Source organism: Akebia trifoliata, chromosome 10 (assembly GCF_017979445.1).
Source record: "Akebia trifoliata isolate Shusen 1 chromosome 10, ASM1797944v1, whole genome shotgun sequence".
NCBI classification, from domain to species: domain Eukaryota; kingdom Viridiplantae; phylum Streptophyta; class Magnoliopsida; order Ranunculales; family Lardizabalaceae; genus Akebia; species Akebia trifoliata.
In genome coordinates, this window is record NC_141384.1 from 26,464,100 (window position 1) to 26,484,445 (window position 20,346).

General features: G+C 33.4%; 1 protein-coding gene across 2 annotated transcripts; it reads right to left on the bottom strand.

The window, feature by feature from the left end:
* Window positions 1-11,105: 11,105 nt before the first annotated feature.
* On the bottom strand, window positions 11,106-16,330 carry LOC147393483 (Plant invertase/pectin methylesterase inhibitor superfamily). Of its 2 annotated transcripts, none has more exons than XM_086455380.1 (3): window positions 15,851-16,330; window positions 12,972-13,304; window positions 11,106-11,876 (listed from the first exon to the last, which is right to left on the bottom strand). In XM_086455380.1, exons 1-3 carry the CDS (start codon window positions 16,314-16,316, stop codon window positions 11,182-11,184), a joined length of 1,494 nt encoding a protein of 497 aa, XP_086311506.1. In that variant the 5' UTR covers window positions 16,317-16,330; the 3' UTR covers window positions 11,106-11,181. The 2 variants fall into 2 exon arrangements, with proteins under 2 accessions (XP_086311506.1, XP_086311507.1); XM_086455381.1 differs by having other exon boundaries at window positions 12,972-13,300; window positions 15,847-16,330.
* Window positions 16,331-20,346: the final 4,016 nt, after the last annotated feature.

The window sequence follows — 20,346 nt, forward strand, 5'->3', positions numbered from 1 at the left end:
ATTCAACTCAATTGATTTTCTCTTCAAAACCAGTCATCGTCAACTATGAAAGACTAATTAAGATTTTTTTTTTTTTTTTACCCTATGAAACATCTTCAAGCTTGTCTTCAATCTCTTGTGAAAAAACTTTGATTGTTCTTCACAAAAATCTATTATCTTCAACCTCACCCCAAAATCCTAATGTCGTTCTTAAGATTTGTCGAGATAGAATATTTAGGTCAAAGATAAGGGTAAAAAATTCTACGTTAACACTTGCGAAGATGACTTTTTTGCGGGAGCATATTTTACAAAGGTTGGATATGAGGGCATTTCAGACATTTTACATTGATCTCTCGTGGAAGACTGAAGTCAAAGGGTATCTCATCAGTTTGAAAAAACACAAATGTATTTCTAAGACCAACCAAGAATTGTTCCAAATTACGCAAATAATGGTGTTATATAACCTTAACACCCACAAGGGCATTCCCTCACTTACCTGGTGTGTTTAATGTGCAGGCATTGCACGTGCCCGGTAAAGGATCCCATATGCCTTGGTTATGGCCCTAGCTCATCCAGTCTCCCTAGTCTGACGTAAGTCCAGACAATACCTGTTATAAAAAAATAAAAAAAAACTTAAACACTAACAATTTTACTTTGGTGTGATTTCATAATTAGATGATTTGAAATTCTTATACTAGATTGTATAGTCATATTATAACGTCGTGGTAATATCAAATCCATAAATAAATTTAGCCTAACTTTAGGTTGTATAAGAAGTGGCAGCCTCACAGGCACTAATCAACTTTGACAGTCACCATTAGTGTAATATTTGACTTATTCTCTTTGAATTTAGTATTCTATGTTCCCCTAATGTATTTTGTAAACATTAATTTCTACCTATGAAACCATTAATTCCACTGAAAATTTGCAACAAGTAACCTCTTGACTCAACTCCATTTGATTTTGAGGTCACTCGATCACAAACTCAATGAATTAACTCTCTGGGATCAGTTTGGAAAAAAGGCATTGAGGCAGATTAGAAACTCGATTAAGTTTTGTGAATAACAAATAAAAAAGTGTTATTATATTTTAAATATTAAAAATTGTAAATTTTTATTTGACTGATCCAAGTTGACTCACAATTTTTTTACATGACTCAAGTAAATGGACATTCGAGTTGAGTCATACTTTTCAAGTTTTCTAACTATGCTTAAAGTTAAAACCTCAACTAATTGTGATTGTTTCAATTAATGGTGTGATGACCATTATCACGCCTGTTAATCAATGAAAAAACATTACACGTTAGTAGGGGTGTCAATGGACAAGAGCGGATCTTATGGAGTACTCAGTTCTGATAGTATTGTGTAATACTGGACGGTTGAGAAAGTGCAACATCAATTTAAAGTTCAGTAACCGTCTATTTTTAAAGCCTTCAATTGGAGTCCAAAATTATTTTTTTTGAAATATTTTTTTTTTCAAATATGATCTAGATTATGAATCTTAGAGATCTAATGTATTTTTTTTCCAAGATGACGCTCTCTCAACCATCTATAAAGTACTACACGGTACTATTGGAAATAAGTATTGCAATCCACTATTGATCGATGGACAAGGCCATCTAGACCATCATATCACACCAATCAACAAGTATCTCAAGACTTATCATGTCAAATGGCATTATTAGGATTGTATCTCATCTAATCAGGAAAAAATCCCAATATGGGATGATTCTTCCCCTTTAGATAATTACTATGTTTTGAATAATGATGGATTTGACAATTGTAAACTAATCAGGATTCATTTTCTAGGTTTATGATTTTTATCTATTCAAAAGACTAAAAATCATTGTAAAGAAAGAGGGGAAACATGCAATATAAGAAGAAGGGGAGATGGAGACTGGGAAGCCAAAGGGCTATTATGTAATCATGTAATATTCAAATACAAATTATTGTGGAATGACTCCCACCTTTGTCGAATCACATCAAAAATCTCTTGTGCTTTTTTTTTTTTTTTTTTGTAAGATCTTTATCGGGATTTGGATTTTGAGGTGGATACAAATATATATATATATATGCATCCCCAACATTGTTGCAATTAAATTTTTTGCCATATGTGAAACTTTGTAGTTCACTTATGTGCAAGGTGTAAGTGATGTGGTTGTTTCATCTAATATTTATGCAGTCCAGAGTATTAATTAACGAGGAAATTGAAGTCTCTTGGATTGGTAAACATTCAAAAAATGTGTGATGAAATTATATTGCCATAAAAAAATCAGGTTGCTTGACTTTTTAACAAAATGTGGAACATTCTCTAAAGATTTCCATGTCATTTTTTATCCAACTATCATTCAACAAGAGTAAGAGAGTATATTTTTGACAATTTATCGTGCAACTATACTCATATATGTAGCCTCAGCCTTTTAATTAATAATGAATGGTGAGTTCCCTTATCCCTAGTTTACCGATCAAAAGAAAAGAAAAGAAAGATACATTATCATGGAATAAGTAGGTCTATCGAATAAGTTGAATCATGGACAAGGGTGCCACTACGTGAAAATTTTCAAATTCGACAGCATAATTCGCGTGCGGCAAGCAGTCAAATTTTTGTAAGTTCAATTTGCAGGCTTTAGGCTGACAAATTGGGTTTATTTTCTTTTTAATAAAAAAATAAAATAAAGTTCTTAAATAAACTACCAAGCGAACAAAAGGAGAAAGGGAAGAACATAAACGCAAAGATTAAAACTCTAACCTACAAAACGAAGAAAATAAACCCTAACCTACAAAATGCAGGTTTCTTTCTCGACCTCACATCTCTCTCGATCTCACATTGATAGAGTTTTAATGGTCTCTATCTCTCGATCTCACACATCTTTCTCTCATTTTCGCTTGTAATTTCTTTCTAGAATTTCTTCAGCCTCTACTTTTGACAACCAAGATGAAGATTTCGTTCCTTTTTTAAGCCCAACTTGTAATTGTTTTATACTTCTTTATCATAGGACAAGGATGAAGAAGAAGATGGAGGTGTTTGAACATCTGAACATGCAATTTATGAAATAAAAGTTGAACCAAAATTCAATTTGATAAAATCGATGCTGCGATAAGTTACGACTCTTCAAACAAAATTGATTTGAAAGTTGATGAAGAAAAGAATTTGGAGGTGGAGATGGTTAATAAGGCAATGAATATTGAATTTGTGGAACGAGATAGGAATGAAGAAAGGGAGATTAGTGGATTCAAATACTTTTGGTGGTGGTTTTGAAATATTACAAGAAGATCAATTCTGGAAGCTGACCGAGCCGCAATCCATCTCACCCGATTCACAACCTCCTTCTCGAAAACCCCTTCAATCTCTGGGAGAACAAATTTGGTTTCAGGTTGCTCCCTTGCATCAATTTTATTGATACATTAGGGTCTATGTTGTTAGTTGATTTAAAAAACTAGGGTTTCTAACCTACAAATCAAGTAAAGTCATTCTACTATGGAAGTTGATTGGCGTGGACATTGGAGAGTTGCCAAAAATTTGATGCTCTTTATGATTTCTTTGTGTGATTGAAAGTTTTTTTGTGTGTATTTAAGTTATTGAGCTTAGGAAACCTAAAAAGACTGGAAAAAAGTCTAAACAAATATAGGGAAGAAGTTTCAACTGGTCTAAATTCATATTGACAAGTGATATAGATACAAGTAATGATTTCTATGAAAATGTACCTTATGATGTAGCTACTACATGTATTAACCAACAATCTAAGTCAAGTTCAACTGAGAAAAAATTATAAAAAGGACTATTCGTAGCTAATTAACACATGGGTTGGTGCAAATTAGCTGAATGATTTGATTTGTTGTTTAATTGCTGCTTAGGGCATAGATTTATTTTTGAGGGATTCATGTGAATGATTATGTTGTTTATTTGCAATTCAGAGCATATATATCTATTGTTTAATTGCTACACATGGCATATATTTGTTTTTTTTTTTACGGATTCTTATGTTGTTAATTACTACTCAACGCATAGATTTGGCCAATTGTTGGCAGTTCACATATTTATTCTTTATTTTTTATAACCTCTCATTAATGCAAAACTTTATTGTCATACTCAATTTAGGTTTGAGTTATTGGGTTTGCACGAGTTTGATAGTATTCAAGCTGTAGATGATGATAAAATAAAGAATAAAAGAAAATCTTAGCAAACAAGGGTTGAACCACAGAGACAACGTTAATTCAAAGTATTTTTACTTCCAATCCAATTCAAGTTTACGCAACCGATTAAAAATAATTTTTGAGAGAAATTTATCTAAAATAAAGACTTAAAAATATGATAGAAAAGTATATATCAATTGGATCCACCTTCACAAGCTTTATCAGTGAATTCTGATTCTCTTTTTATCTCGAACCACTAAACAAAACTAATGTTTGTGGATCGAAAAATCAAACAGTTATAACATAAACGAGATCAAAAGTATGCAATAAATTAGATTGAAATTATTAGATAAACATTAACTGTTCTTTGTAAAATATGGTTCTTCTTGAACTTATCAAATAAAAATACCATCAAAATTTTAAGAAACATTCAATGGTTAACCTAATAATAAATACGTTACACTATCACAATAAGGTTATTAAGTAATTACGAGAACAGTAAAATACTAATAAATCTTGCTCCAGTTTCCTCAACCGATTTAAAGGAGATTTAGTCAATAGTCATTGCAAGAACAATAAAATAAAGAAAACATGGAAAGAAAAAGTAGAGATGAGAGAGAAATAAATACCTTTATTACTTCTTGACTTGAAATCGACAAAATCTCCTTACAACTTTGGTAAAACTAAGAAACAGAAAATAAAAACTTAAAATTAAAATAATAGAAAAAAGAGAAGTTGGTCTCTAGGGAGATGAGAGATCCCTCCGAGGGAGATTGGAGAACTCTGAGATAAGATGCCCTTTAGTCTGGTCTCCTATTTATAGAGAGACCAGATTATGGCTTCTTGGATAATTAGGGTTTCGAAAATATTTCGTGATTACAAAAATATCAAAATCCTACTTCAATACGAATGTCTTTCAACCGTCAAGCTTTAATACGAATTTCGAGGCTTGACTTTCTTCGTTGACCACACCATTGTCGTTAACCATAGCGTCGTAGTATAATTTTGCTCAATTGATTTGAATTTTGGTCCACGATCTTATTTTGGTTCCTGGATCATAGTGGTGACTTCGGATTTTGCTGATTCGCCTTGAAACTTTGCGAATAATTCTTGTTACACGTAAATAATAGTAATTAATTTCGAATTACATAATTAAATTGAAAACAACAATTATTATGGATTAACAATAAACTATATGCAATTAGTAGGTTTAGTATATGATTTACTGATAAAGTCTATGTAATTAGAGTTCTAGAAGACTTTCTAAACCTTGATCAAATAGTATACGTAAAAGAATGTCAGCTGTTATTAGATTTCCTAACAATGTTGTAAAGGTAATTTGATGAAATTCATGGATAGTTAAATATTCAACTTTTGCCAAAAGACGTTGAAATGTCAGAATCCCCACTTTATCCATGCCAACTCTTGAGTTTTGTGTTATATGTTGGTAATTGCTTCTGAGTTCTAATCAATTGTATTGATGCATAGTGGCTCTATTTTGTGGTAGGGCTATCACCTATCTTGTTAACTTTTTGTATGTAGGTTGTTGGAAAAATACTCCCTTCAGTGAAAGGGAAACTAAAAACTTGGAAATGGCTTTTTATGTCCCTACCGTGGACGTCTCAATGGTGGATCTCATTGTGAGGCAAGAGAAGGCGACTACTTATGAGAAGATTACGGTTGTTATCAAGTAGTCATCAAAAATTATTTCCTTCACGAACTCCTTCATGAATTAGTTAAGAGGATTTCTATGAAGTAGGTGTTCAAATCCTATAAACAAAAGATAAATGCTTGGTAACAAAAATAGATGCATGGTGGTCGTAGGTCTGTTTTCTTATTGCTTGTCAAGAATAGTTTAATGGTTGGGGACTTGTTTGTATTCATATGCACTAGCATTTACCAAATTGTTCTGTTTGGGGTACATTTTCTTTGTTCTGATTTTTTTATTTTCTACATCATTTTTGGGTTCTCAAGGAGGAGTCTGAAGGTAATTTGAAGGGTATCCCAGGTTACACCGAAGACGATGTGGTGTCCAACAACTTTGTGGGTGACAGCTTGTAAGGACACTAGGTTTACAAAAAATGTATTTCGATATCAACTCAGTTTATATCATACACTACCAATTTGTAAGACCGTCATCTGATAGGGGAACACTCCTCCACTATAGAGGAGGGGCTTGAGTTAGGAAGCCTAGCTTGAAATAGGACACCCTGATTTTTTGTTGACTCGACTATCCCTCTTTATCATAATGGAAAAATAGAGTGAGAAGCTACCAAGTACACTTCCAACATATTTCTTTAATCTTTCATGGTCCATTATCACTATTAGATATTTCTCCAATCAAAAGTTCATTAGAATTTATTTCCTCTCAATAACATGAGATGAATTCTCTTGGTTTTATGATTGTACATTATATATGAATTAATGTTACATACTAGATACCATGCCTTCTTCTCATCTATTCTAAAACCCTTGGATTCCAAGGCATCTCTCACATTGTGTTGTTCTTTTATTTGATGTCTTTATGTTCTCGTCGATCAATGCTTCATTGATTGCAAGTGACATGCACCAAGGGACCTCCTCTTAAATATAAGCAATTTATTTATCTGTTCCAGTGTAGATAGACGAGGATTTAGATTCCTTGGACTTAGGAAAGTGTTATGCAAATGCATTAAACGTTTACAAACATAATAACTAGCAAAAGAAAAATAGAGGAATGATCAGTTACAGGTTACAACCATAACATTTCCAAATAGAACTCTACGGACATTCAACCTTATTGATAGGAACATGCACAAGGACCCTCACCATACAACTATTGGGCTTAAACTAGAAAATCTGGTGTTCCAAAATTCAAACTAACATATGGTCCTATTAGATGCCACTAGATTCAGGGAGGGTGCTAGTAATTGCTAGTACACTAGTACTCCTAGAGTGGGACTTGTTTGATCACATACCCATGAAGTATGGGAACACAGCCAAACATTTTGGGTGACTCACATCAAATAGTTACCTCTATAAGGAACACAAACCAAGAATGTTCTTGTATGGATTGCCATCTTCCTCCCAAGAAAACATGGAGAAATGTGCATTAGAATCTTTACAAGAAATTCACAATACTTGGGTTGAAACTAGAGGACCCTAATCCTAAAAATAGTATCTATTATCTTTTCCTATAACACTACGTAATATAATAGAGCAATTGTGAGTAAGCCAATATCCCTACATATCGTAATACAATTTTAAGATAATGGGTTCAAAATCAACCTTCAATCTAATATTTTTCTTTGTTGTGCTGAGAATTTGTCAATATCCTTTTGGTGGGAAAGGTGAACTTATAGCTTGAAGTATCGATGTTAGAATAGTTCAACCCTTTAGTGTGATTCTCTAATTCCCTACACAATTCATGTACTTAATTCACTTATTTGACAGCTTGGTGCTACTCTTCCATAGGCATTGGTGTTGCTCTTTGATGAGAATGTAAAATACCATATTTTTTCCCTTTAATATTTAGTCCTTTATACATATTTGGTTCCTAAATGTACTCATTATTCTTTTATTTTGATTTAGGATGCAAATGGAGGTGTTAAGTGCAAAACGAAATTAATTGGGCAATTTTGGATAGTTTCAACATCACTTCGTAATCTGGGCATAACTCTCTAATCCGAACTCCAATTGAGATGATTCAAAATGTTATGAAACGCTAAGAAAAATATCTACAACTTTCATGTTTTGCGTTTTGAGAGATATTGACTATATCAAGGTCGAAATCGGGCTTGAAGTTGCTGCACCTGCACTGTTGACGCGAATTCGACGCGGAGTTAATACGATTTATTTTAGAAAGTTTTCAAATCTGGTGCACGAAAATTTCAATTGAAAACACTACTTTCCTAGTTATATTAGGACTTTATTTTATTTTTAATATTTTTCCTTAATTAGTTAGATTGGGATATTGTTATTTCAGAATATTTTTAGAAGATTTTGTAGGCTTCTAAGGAGGAAAAATAACGAGTAGAAAAAAAGAGACTTGAAAAAGATATCTCTCTCCTCTCTTCTTCTCTAATTTAATTTTTCTTTTGGGAGTTTTGATTATGATTTTGTGTGGCTAAACTTTTCTAATTGGTCGAAGGAAACGGAAGCCAGGGAATCAATAAAAACTGTGAGATTTAATTGATTTTTATTGTTCAATTTATGCTTTGAGTATTGGATGTTCTTCTATGCCTATTTTCATTATTGGCTCGTTTAATTACTAGGAGGCCTACTAGTTTATTATTTGTTTCAATCTACTATTAGATTAGATATCAAATCCGTAATCGTTTGATTCCTCTAATTTGTGAATCAACTGAGATTTAATGATTTGCTGCGTCAGAAATTATTAGATCTTAGGAAGAATACTCGACTAAATTAAATACAACTGCTTGTGCTTGTATTGTTTAGTTTCATCGATCTCTCTAATTCTTAAGGCTACTACTAGATTAAACTTTTAACGCTTGTTTTGGGTTGTTTAGTAGTTAGGGTTAATTAGATCGCTTGTTTTTCTATTTAACTATGACTAAGGAGAGATAGGAAAATAGTTCCAACGGTGAATATTCAAACTGTGAATTGATATATACTTGCATCGATGATCAGTTGTAAAATTCCTATGGTGGAAGTTGACTTAGACCAATGTTTGTTCTTTTGATTGATTTTAATTCTTTTATTTGAATTGTTCCTTAGTTATTCTTCTTAAAATTAGTTTCGTTATACTTGAAACCCCCCTTTTATTCACATAACATAAAAACTAGGCTAGATACTCTCCGTGGGAACGATCCTTACTCGCACTAATACATTTATTTTTTAGGAGTATAGATTTTATTTTTGGTTGCATGCGACAGCACACCACTCTTCCATCTGCAAGGGTTAGTGTTCAGCAAGATAAAGGGCCAACATTATTGTTTTGAAGGTGATTATGATGAGAAGTTTAATTTTATACATGATATTTGTCAATTTTGGTGTTCTCATTTTGAATTTTTAGTGTAATTGACGAAAATTTGTTCACTTGCTGCCGGTATATTTTGTAGTATGTGTAGGAGGATTTGAAATAGTAGATTGTAGCTTGAGAAGAACCTTTTAATTAGGAAGATTCTAGTTTGAATATACATGACATAATATCATATTGAGGATTTCAATATCGTGGTGCAAAATACAATTTAGCTATATCTTTTTGAGACACACCTGTGTTTGATTTCCAGCATTATATCTTTCTTTATCTTTGAAATTTTTTACTTTTATTTTGGTAATATTTTTTGGGGGTCTAGAGATTTGAAGGTTTGTTCTATTTTGGGTGGTGTGATTTCAAATCTTGAGTTGTTCACTTCATCATCTTGAACTGTAATTTTTTTTACAGGTGGTGGACACAATTGCTTTAAGGATAACGATGAAGATATAGGATAAGGTTGAAAAGGAATAAGTTCTTGGACAAGGCAGTGGACGTAGAAGAACTATGTAGAGAGGGGGAAACATGGACGTAGAAGAACTATGCGGGATGATTTCAATCACAACAAGAAGGCAATTTCTCTTGCCAATCATTTTCATAACAATAGGTTTGTCGAATCCGTGCTAGATGTCTATTGGGAACTCCCTCCAGTGGCCGGCCCTTCCCTTACGCATTAGATAAGCTATGATCTAACCCGTACACCTAACCCAATTGTCGAAGATGGTAGGTTTGGTTTGTTTCAAAGGCTTGGTTTGTCTGCGCTTGAGACTTCTGTACTCAACAGATACAGGTAGATGATATATCTTCAAATATCTTAATTTAGCTCTTAAAACTATCTGGAATAGATGGAAGTGTTGTTTGTGAATTAGTTGAAATTGCAATGATACGTTTTGTGTTTGATTTCTAATTGAATTTAATGTGAATTAAGTTTCTTGGGTGGTCAAGATTTGGTTTCTATGAATAATTTTTGTTTTATGATTTTTTTATTACTACTTTAATTGTTGTGATTGGTGAATTAGATGAACGTCTTATTGTTTGTTAAACCTCCATATTTGATGGTCATAGACTATAACAAAAAAAATTAAACCTCATCCTCCAATAATTTGACAGTTAAGGACCGTCAAAATCAAAAAAATTCTACAACAAAATATTTGACTAGCATATTTGACGGATCGAGACCGTCAAATATGGGCTTTTTTCACATAGTGTGATTTAAATATAGGCCATGAGGGGTAAAAATCCACTTGATACTTCCCGATGCAAGGTATGACATACAAGGTATTTTTGGTATTTTTTCCTATCACCATCTACACTCCAACATGGTGCCTACAAAATAAGCTCTAATGCCCAAGTCAGTGTATACCTTCACTTTCATCAATCTCCCCGTATCTACCTCTCCCTTCCTCACACCTTATATATAGGTAATGGGATTGATAAGCTATCAATTTGAATCATGCTCCTACTCTTAGTGACCAAAGTGTAGAGTGAGTGCAAGGATGGAAACAGGAATGTAGGAATGCCAAGTTCAAAAATATCTTAGGGCATAGAGCGCATCCAAAGCGTTAAGTTGAATTATATATAATGTACTCAAATATCGATTTTGGTGTTATATGCTTCATTTGCTTTACTTAATTCATCACTATTTACTCTATTTTGCAACAACAACAAAATATTTTTTACAGTTTAAAATTAATATTTTTTAATAAAATAAGTAAACTCAATTTAATAAATTTTGTAATAAAAAATGCCATCATGGTCCATAGTTGTTCTATTTTCAATCACCTTGTATCTATTGCTTGGTTGCATTTTTTTCATACTATTTATATAGCTTGACTAGTATATCACCAATGTTATCATACTAGCTACTCATCACTTCCAAATTTTTTTTTTTTTGCTAAACAAGCAAGGGATAAGTGGTTAATGGGGGGGGGTACCATTTAGCTAAGTTGCACCTTCCATCGCCTCCAATAAGTAACAATAAAACAATTCTTTAATCAATATTATTAATAACAATTAAATAATCAAATTTGATTATTTTATTGTACCAGCCATTGGGCATTATAACATGCTAAGTCATGGAGACTCATTTAAAGGTTAATTAATTCCAAATGAGATGGGCACACCAGTCATTGGTATCCATGACTCCCCCTGTATGAACCTACTAACCGAAAATGTATCCGCCTCACGAACGTCGGTCAACACATGAAACCCAGGCCACTTAACCCTAGCACCTGTAAAAGCACCATCTCCCGAATTCATGTACTCTCCATAATATAGGGTTGATAGCCCGAAGTTTCCACTCCACTCCTGCCACCCCTTTGGATCAATCAACCCCTCAAGATCTGTCTTCATGAATACCGTCCTCGAGTATTCCTTCCATGGTCTACCTAGATAACTCTTGAACGATCCCGTTACTGATTGGAAATCTGATGCTGGTGTAACACGTGATGCATGTATCGAGATCCCGGTGTTCTGATTTGGGTCATCCCTTCCTTGTGCTGTTATGATGTTGTCTTGGTGGTCCATGGGCCTTCTTACATAGATGTCGCAATTTTGGAAGACTACAGCAGCATTGCCAAATATGATGTCAATTGTGCCGTACACATGACAATCACGATAGAATTGCCTTAGTGAGTGCACGTAGAGAGTGTCTTGGAACCCTTTGAAGCCACACCGATAAAAGAATGATAAGTCTGAAGCTACCCTTAGAGCTACTGCTTGTCGCTTTTGGGGACCAGCTGTGTTCTCAAAGGTCATGTCCCTTGCCCAGAAACCATCACCAGACACACCTACATATGCCATCCCAAACAAATCAATTTTTGGAAGTTTTAGAACTATGATACAAAACTTTTAACTATGTTTGATACCCAAACAATCAGAAGATTTGGCTACATTTGATCTATCGAATGATCATATTTGTGAGTTTGATTCATTGAATCAGCGGTCATCATACTTCGGGGTTCTCTAATTCGCATTGCCCCTTATGTGGGATCAATATGGTAATATAATAGATAACTTTCACAACATGAAAAAAGCCCATATTCGATGGCCCAAGGGCATTGAATTTCATAAATTTCGACAGATTAAGGCGTCGAATATTTTTATTCAACGGGCCAAAACAGTCAAATTAATGGAGGATGGGAGAAAAGCGACGGCTCAAAGCCATTGAATCTGGGAAACATAAAAAAAATTTCAACGGTCATGAGGCCATCGTAATTTGGTTTCTAAAATTTGTGTGCCATGGCCCATTGAATTTGTGTTAATATTTTAGCAAAAGCATTTTTTTTATTGTCAAAAGCATGTTTAGTAGGTAATTAGTTTTAGGATTTTGAATAAACCAAAAACCGACAAGAGACCAAAAGTTAAAGCTACCCAAACCTGCTTATAGCTTCTCGCTTTTGCAGAAAGTCTAAAACGACAGAATTTAAGAGCTATGTTATGAAAATACCTCCATTTTTTTAGTTAAAGATAAAAATTGTTTTTAGGGTTATTTCACTCTCACGTCGTTTCTTCGCTCTTCATACATCCTAATCTGTTATCTAGTTGATTTCGCCAGATGTCCCACAACTTCTAGAAGCACTTCTAAACACTAAAAATCGATTTCACGATTCAATTCTTAAGAAGTGATTATATAGAAGCACTTCAATTGAAAGTAGATCGTAGTCCCAAATAGGGCCTCCTCTTATGTTCTTAGCCTTATTATTAATACATGAATTTTATGTTTTCATAAAATGTATAAGACAACTGATTTTTATTTTTTTTTCAAAATAATGTATTTTTTGCCTACCTGGAGTATATAGTGTACTAATAAAACGTTTCCTAATGTATTACTTAAATAGTGAACTTTCCTTAATTGCTAACGAGAGTCTTTTTTAAGTCCTCACCAAAGGTGGCTGAGCTGTAGGTGGTTGCACCATCTACCACATTCCGATTACCAGTAACGATCGTTTTTTCAATGCCATCACCGACAAGCATCACATTCTTCATGTTCCTATCGATCTCCACATTCTCCATGTAGACCCCCGACTTCACATAAATCACCACTCTTTGTTGCCAGTTTTGCCTCCCATGAGCGAGTGCAGTGACCGCTTCCTTGATGGTCTTGTAACTGCCTGATCCATCTTTGGCCACGACATAATCTGCCTTAGAAGTGGATGCATCCCATGTTGCTAAAAGTCCTTGGTTTACGTCGGATTTCATTTTTGGAGGCATTCTATCTACACCAACAATATACGAAATACAAATTTACTTATGGATTATAAAGGGCTTATTATAATTGTCTGTTTGATGGTCATTTTTCGAGAGAATAAACTTTTCTTGGGGTGTGAAATGTGAATAGATAGCCATCAAAACAGATCCCAAGTCTCAAAGAAAAAGAAAAAGTGCATTTTTACGTCATTTTTAAGTTCAAAATTTGATTTTTATTTGTCCAAGCTAACTTTACTTAGGGTGTGTTTCGTCACAATTTTAACATTGTACAACTAAAATTTCACTTGAACAAGAAAAAAAAAAAACCAAGTTTGTCCTCAATTAAATAAGCAATTAGTATTTAAAAAATCGAACCAAACCAATGGTTAATCAGACTAGTACAGTCTAATTTTGTTTAGAAGACCAATCTTTCTAAGAAAATCAATTTGATTCAAATAGAACTTGAACACTTGGAGTGTGGATACTCTGATGATGTATAGTGTACAATTTGAGTGACAATTGAAAAGGCTTTGTAATGGGCCGGATTTTTGACCTATTCAGCATGATGGGGAGTTTGGGTAGTGGTATTAGATCCGTTTATTTAGTGGGCCAGGCTTAACCTTGGGAGCTAGGCTGGTCAGATGTCCCAATAACTGGCCCGAATACCTTCAGGCTTGGGTATAATTATTTTACTTACCGTGGTCCTGCCCATTGTTAGCAATTCGGAATACGACAAAAATCCGTTACGTGAAAAATTTGAGTTCTATTTGATTTTGGATTTCAAAAGTCCAATCTAAAATTTGATAAATGGAAAATATGCGGCATATGGTTTATACTTGTATTATCCGTCTCATTTAAAAAAATTGAAAATCAAAAATTCGGTAATATAATAGTGATGGTGATGACAAATCATCAATTTGAAGAATTAAGGTGCAATCTCAAATAAACATAAAGGGCCATGTCATTATTTTTTTAAAGATAAAAGGGACATTTGTCACCTGAAAATGTGGATTCCTTCAAAATTTTGAAGCATGGACTCTTTAAAGTCGACTTGTGTTGTATGTCACAACTTACAAGTTTACACTTTGCAACATACAACAAGTTACACTAATATTTTTTTTCCCACTTAATTTTATAAAAATTCATAAAAAACGAGTTTTATTATTTTATATCATAAAATACATGAAGTATTTAAAATAATTCAATAATCCGGAGAATAGTACTTTCATTGAAAAAAATAAAAAATTTCATGAATTTTTCAAGAACTAAATGGGAGATTGCTAATAAGGGTCCTGCCTGATCCAACCATATAGGCAGGTGGGTTTGGGCTAGGATTTTGAAGACCAATTAGATTCCATTGACAACCATGGTGTCATGCAAGGTCGCACCTAAGTATGTAAAAGTGAGGCAACCCTAGAAGGGAATCCATGATAGCTTCAAACTAGGCTGTTTGTCGCTTAAAGACAATATTTATGGTCTGCAAAAGAAACTCAAAAGCTTTTTTTAATGTCACAGGTATCCCCCACATCCTTTGTTTAGATTCAGATCCTAGTTTTTATTTATTTATTTGGATCCAACTAGGATCCTACTAAATAAAATAATCTCCGAATCATTTTACTTTCACTTAATCCGAATCCAGATTTGACTCAACCAAATTGCTTGATTCAAATTGGATAATTTTGGATTATTAACCATTTTTTTTCAATTATACTTCTCTTCTAATTGTTATATTATTCTATTTTAATGTTATAATTCTTTTATTTTGTAAGAATTCATGTTGTATTAAAATTGTAGAAAATAATATTTTGAAAAACTTAAAAAATATAATTTTCAAAACAATATATCATTCGGATTTAGGCAGATATAGGGATGGAATTGTATCCAACCCAAATTCAACTTGGATCAAAGGACATTAATCAAATCGTATTCGACCCTTTTTTTATTCGGATCTACTCTAAGGCCCACTAAATTCAGATTTTTGATCACTCAAATTTCGAATAAAATTCAATTCATTTTATGCCCTAATTGTTTGGGAAGGGATTAGTCCTTTGATCGCATGCCCCAACCCCACAGAAGTTTTCCAACTTGCAATAGAGTAAGTTCCAAGGTCACCCAGTTCTTGGTGCAAGACCAAAGGAGCAAACCCCAATCACTAGTTTTACCGGTGAGCCAGTCCCTATTGCTAGTTTTACTGCTGAGCCCCCATGTGAGAAAGTGCAGGTGCTCTTTTATCGTCCTCAAAGAAAGAGGACGATGGGAACAACCTCTATGAACCCTTTGGTAAAATCACTTAAGAATGACTAGAACCACTGGTTGTAAGAGCATTAATGGAACAATAATGAAAGTGAATTCACGACCAAGGCAAACAAATGCACAACCAAAGGAGCAAACCCCTATCACTAATTTTACCATTGAGCTAACCCCTATCACGACCAAAGAAGTCCATTTTTTAATTTTTGGTTGTGAATTCACTGAATGCACGACCAAATGAGCAAACCCCTATCACTAATTTTACCGTTGAGTCAATCCCTTGGGAGTAGCAATGCAAAAGTTATAAGACCATGAAACAACCCACCCTCTTCATGGGTATGCCGTCCAAACAAAGCCAATGCTCCACTAAGCAAACCAGTGAGGTTATGAGAAGCAACATGAGGCACAAGACGACCCTTCTCATGAAGCCCATCCAAGCAAGTCCTATGGCTTGTAAGAGCTCCACTCAACCGTGTAACCGCGTCGTCATGCCCATGTACCAATAACAAACGTTGAAGCGAGTCGTCACAATCTTCATAAAGCTTAACACAGTCACTCAAGGAAGTATCACCACCACCACCAACTTCATCTAGGCTCGAAGTGGTTCGAGCCCATTTTGTAGCACCCTCAACAACTTCACGAACCATATGAACCACCTCGCTTCGAGCCAAGTCACAATCTTGTTTGTGAAGAGTGGTTGAACAAGCCCATTTACCCATATCTTCCTTATTGCATGATGCCTTCGTAGCCATGGCTAGGAAGAGAAACAAGATGATAAGGAAAGTAGACATGTTTAATGAGCAGTGTGTTTACTAAGAGAGTAGGGGAGTCTTCCTTTTATAACCTATGAAAAGTGTGTTGGCTCATAACACTTGGCTGATAGGTCTCGCCAAATGGCAATAAGTTGGAGTCTAAGGTTGGATTTTAGTGAAAATGAGGATGGCGGGATCATGAATGCGTTTCGAAATTACGTCACGTGTCAAGAATTTGAAGTGCAAGTCAACTTGGCAAAATGATGGGGCGCGTGTATGTGGTAGCTGTTAAATATAAAAGCCCATTTATTAGCGCCTGGATTTTGCTTTTGAGATGGTCTTCTCTATGCATGGTTTTTAAACTCGGTATTTCATTTCGTATCGTTCAGCTTTGATACCAAGTCATCTCGGACAAGTTTTCTTATTCGTTTGAAACGTCTCATGAGACAAATCAATAAATTGAACTGTGACTCGTAAATCTTAATCAAAAATTGACTTTGTGAGTTAGTCTAGTTCTACTCTGATACCAAGTTAACTCAGGCGATACGTCTTGGTCTTGAACGAGTTTAAAACCCATGTCTTTATGGGTGTCAATGGGTACTCATGTAATTAGAATCGAAAATCACAGTTCCGCATCCTTTTTTATTGGAATCAATTAGAGTCGGGTCTAAAATAAAATCAAACCGATAAGAATCAGAACCGTTAAGTTCTAAAATAAATGGAATCGAAACCGAACCGTGGGTACCCGAAATCGATTTATTTTTTCATTTATTTTCATACTATAAAACATTTAAGGTATTTTTTATTTTAAAATAAATGCATGTTCTATACAATTCTTCAATTTTTTATATAAATTATCGATTGAAACAAATATGTTATTCTGTTAAAAATTTATTACTTTTAAGAAAGATTAATTTTTTTACTTTTGAAAAAAAACATAAATTTTTATCTTTAATATAACTAAGTTAATAATTTTGTTGATTATATGTTAATTTTTTTTGTTATAATGATTTGAAATACTTTTTTTCTCATTCAATTCTTGAGAATCGGAATCGATGGGTACTCGTGATTTTTGGCGGTTCCGATTTCGGTTTCGGTTTCAAAAATCTTATAACTAGACCCAGAACCAACAAGAACCGGAATCGATCTAATATTAATGGTTATGATTCTAAATTCCTTAGGAACCAACCCATTTACATCCCTAATCTTCTCTAGGGGTGCAACTTGGTTGGGTTCAAATCGAGAATTGAGCCAAACTGATGGCTTTAAGGTTAGTTTGGTTTGGAACAAGTTACGTTTTGATTTCAGGTTAAGAAAATGGAGAACTGATCAATTCGATTTGATTTTCAGTCCATGATTGTATAGAATGAGCCAAACCATGAATCGAACCTTTAATGACTTATTACTTTTTAGGAATTAAGACATTGATTAATGATTTCTTTTTTTATGGATAGACTAATGATTTCTTTTATGAATATATTAAAGATTTATTATATGAAATTTTATTTTCATTATTATTTGTTTATCATTAAAAATATGGTGTTTCCAAGCAAGTTTATAGGATATTGGAAACCCATATAACTGAACAATCAAACCGACCTTAGTTTGATTTGGTTCTATAAACAATTTTGTTCTAGTCTGATTTTTATTTTCTAGAACTGACTTATGTCCGCTCGGTTCTGACACTATGTGAAAACTGGAAAATTCTACATGAAAATTCGACGGGCTAAGGCCCACAAATTTTTTAAATCGAATTCCGATGGTCAAGGGCCGTCAAAATGTTTATGTTCCCTAGATTTGACGGCTCTAAACCGTCGAATTTATCTCATCATCTATTAATTTGACAATTTTGACTTGCCGAAAAAAATATTTGACAATGAAAAATTCGACACCTTTGTCTGTTGAAGTCCGTCAAATTTTATAAATTCAATGGCCTTGGACCGTCGAATCTCAAATATGGACTTTTTTCACATTGTGTGATTTTGACCCAAATATCACTACGTGAAAATACCCTAAATTCGACAGTCCAAAATCTTATCAAAATTCGACAGTCTCACCCGTCGAATTTAGTCGTACTATTGGGTCATGTCGAAAAAAAATTCAACGGCCATAAGCTATAGAATTATTATTTCGTCGATCTTAAAACCGTCGGAATAATTAAATTCAACAGCTTTGAACCGTCGAAAATATAAATTTGACAACTTTGGACTGTCGAATCTGATATTTTTCAATGGTACTTAACCCATTAAAAAATCATCTAAAAACAACAAAGTGAGAGTTCAGACAAATTCATTAGGAAAAAAAATCTAAAAACAAATCTGAAAACCCCATTGAAGATAAAAAAAAATTTATCATTTATGGTCTAAATTAAAAGAATAAATAAGACAAATGCAAGATGTACCCCTTCCTAATGAGCGTTCTCATCTTGTGACTGCTTTTCTGAAAAGAAGACAATAGCAACTTAATTTTTTATTTATCAATTCCACAAACAATTAAGTGAAAAAAGGCCAGGTTCCGTATATGAATTGGTGAGCAATCTACTAAGCATTTACAACTCGTATTGTCTCACGAGCACTATGTTTTAAAACATGGGGCAACAAAAGGAAATTTAGTCACAAGAACAAAATTGTAGTCCAAGTCTGTGAGGTTACTCATTAGGAATACTTATTAGAAGAATTTGTTGTGTTTAGTCCCACATTGGACACAAATTGCATTGTCTCTCTCTTTATAAGCTCCTAAACCTCTTCATTCATTGTGGGTCTTTCTCTCCTTCACGTCATTTAGTTTATATTTCCACGTGCTTTGATCAAGTTCCACATATGTGGGGACGTGTTGAATTTAATTTCACATTGGACACAAATTACCTTGTCTCTTTCCTTATAAGCTTTTGAACTTCTTCACTCATTGCCAATTAATTTTGAGTTGGACCCTCAAATTTATCAGGATTTATTTTTAAAAGTAAAAAGAATTGAATGAGATAATTCTAATAGTGGTTGGTGCCTGAATTATGAATGATACAGCCATGCCTCCCGAGAAAACAGTCTCCATGATCCTAACTAATCTACAAATATGATAGATAGATGGAAAGATAAGATTTACACAGACCATTAGATGATTTTGTTTGTGAATAAATTAGGAAGATAGAGTAGAGTAGGTGACTTTACCGTTGCCTCTTCTACTTGTCATCTATCACATCAACCCAAAATGAAGGGAAATTTTGAAAGTTCCTTAAATGAGAAAAGGAATATTGAAACATGATCAAACAAAGCATTTTACCTCATTTTCATAGGGTAAAACATCCTGAATCACCTTTTTTAATTGTTCCCATGGAAGAAACTGTGACACCCTTCAGAACATTAAATCCATGTTTGCCCATCAATTCAGCTCCTTAGTTATTTTCTTTTTTATTTTATATGTTTATGTTTATAATTGATTACAATAATAATTAATTAATTATATTTATTAAAAATATTTTATTCAAATATTAACTTTTCACAATTCTGTTAACAATATTAGAATACAAACATTTTATTATGGTTTAATAAAAAAATTATAATTATATTTTAAATATTTATTATATTCACAAGAAATTATAAGTAGCCATCATTAATTTTTTGCTTAATGTTGAAAATAATTCAGTGAAAAGTTATTAAATTCAATATAATTAAAAATAATCTTTCTATTTGCAATTACGATGCTACAAATTTTTATGATATATACATAATAATCTAAAAGTATATAGAGTTATAAAAATGTGCACATGCACTTTACTAGTACTCCCAAATGTAAGTTGAAAATTCTAAAATAAGAGAATGATCAAAAATGACATGGATGGAGGTAATAATAAAAGAAATTAAGAGAAATCGCTTTACTGATCAAAGCAGTTCAATCGATCGACTGCCTTATAAATTAAGCTACGGATTCGGATTTATCCAATTTGCACAGCTTTTGGTGTTAGAGAATAAGATGCACTGTATTAAGATGCATGAGATACACTGTATCATTGTTAGTGTATCTCATCACAAATGGAAGGTTGTGATGAAGGATATTCTAGAATATATATTGATAT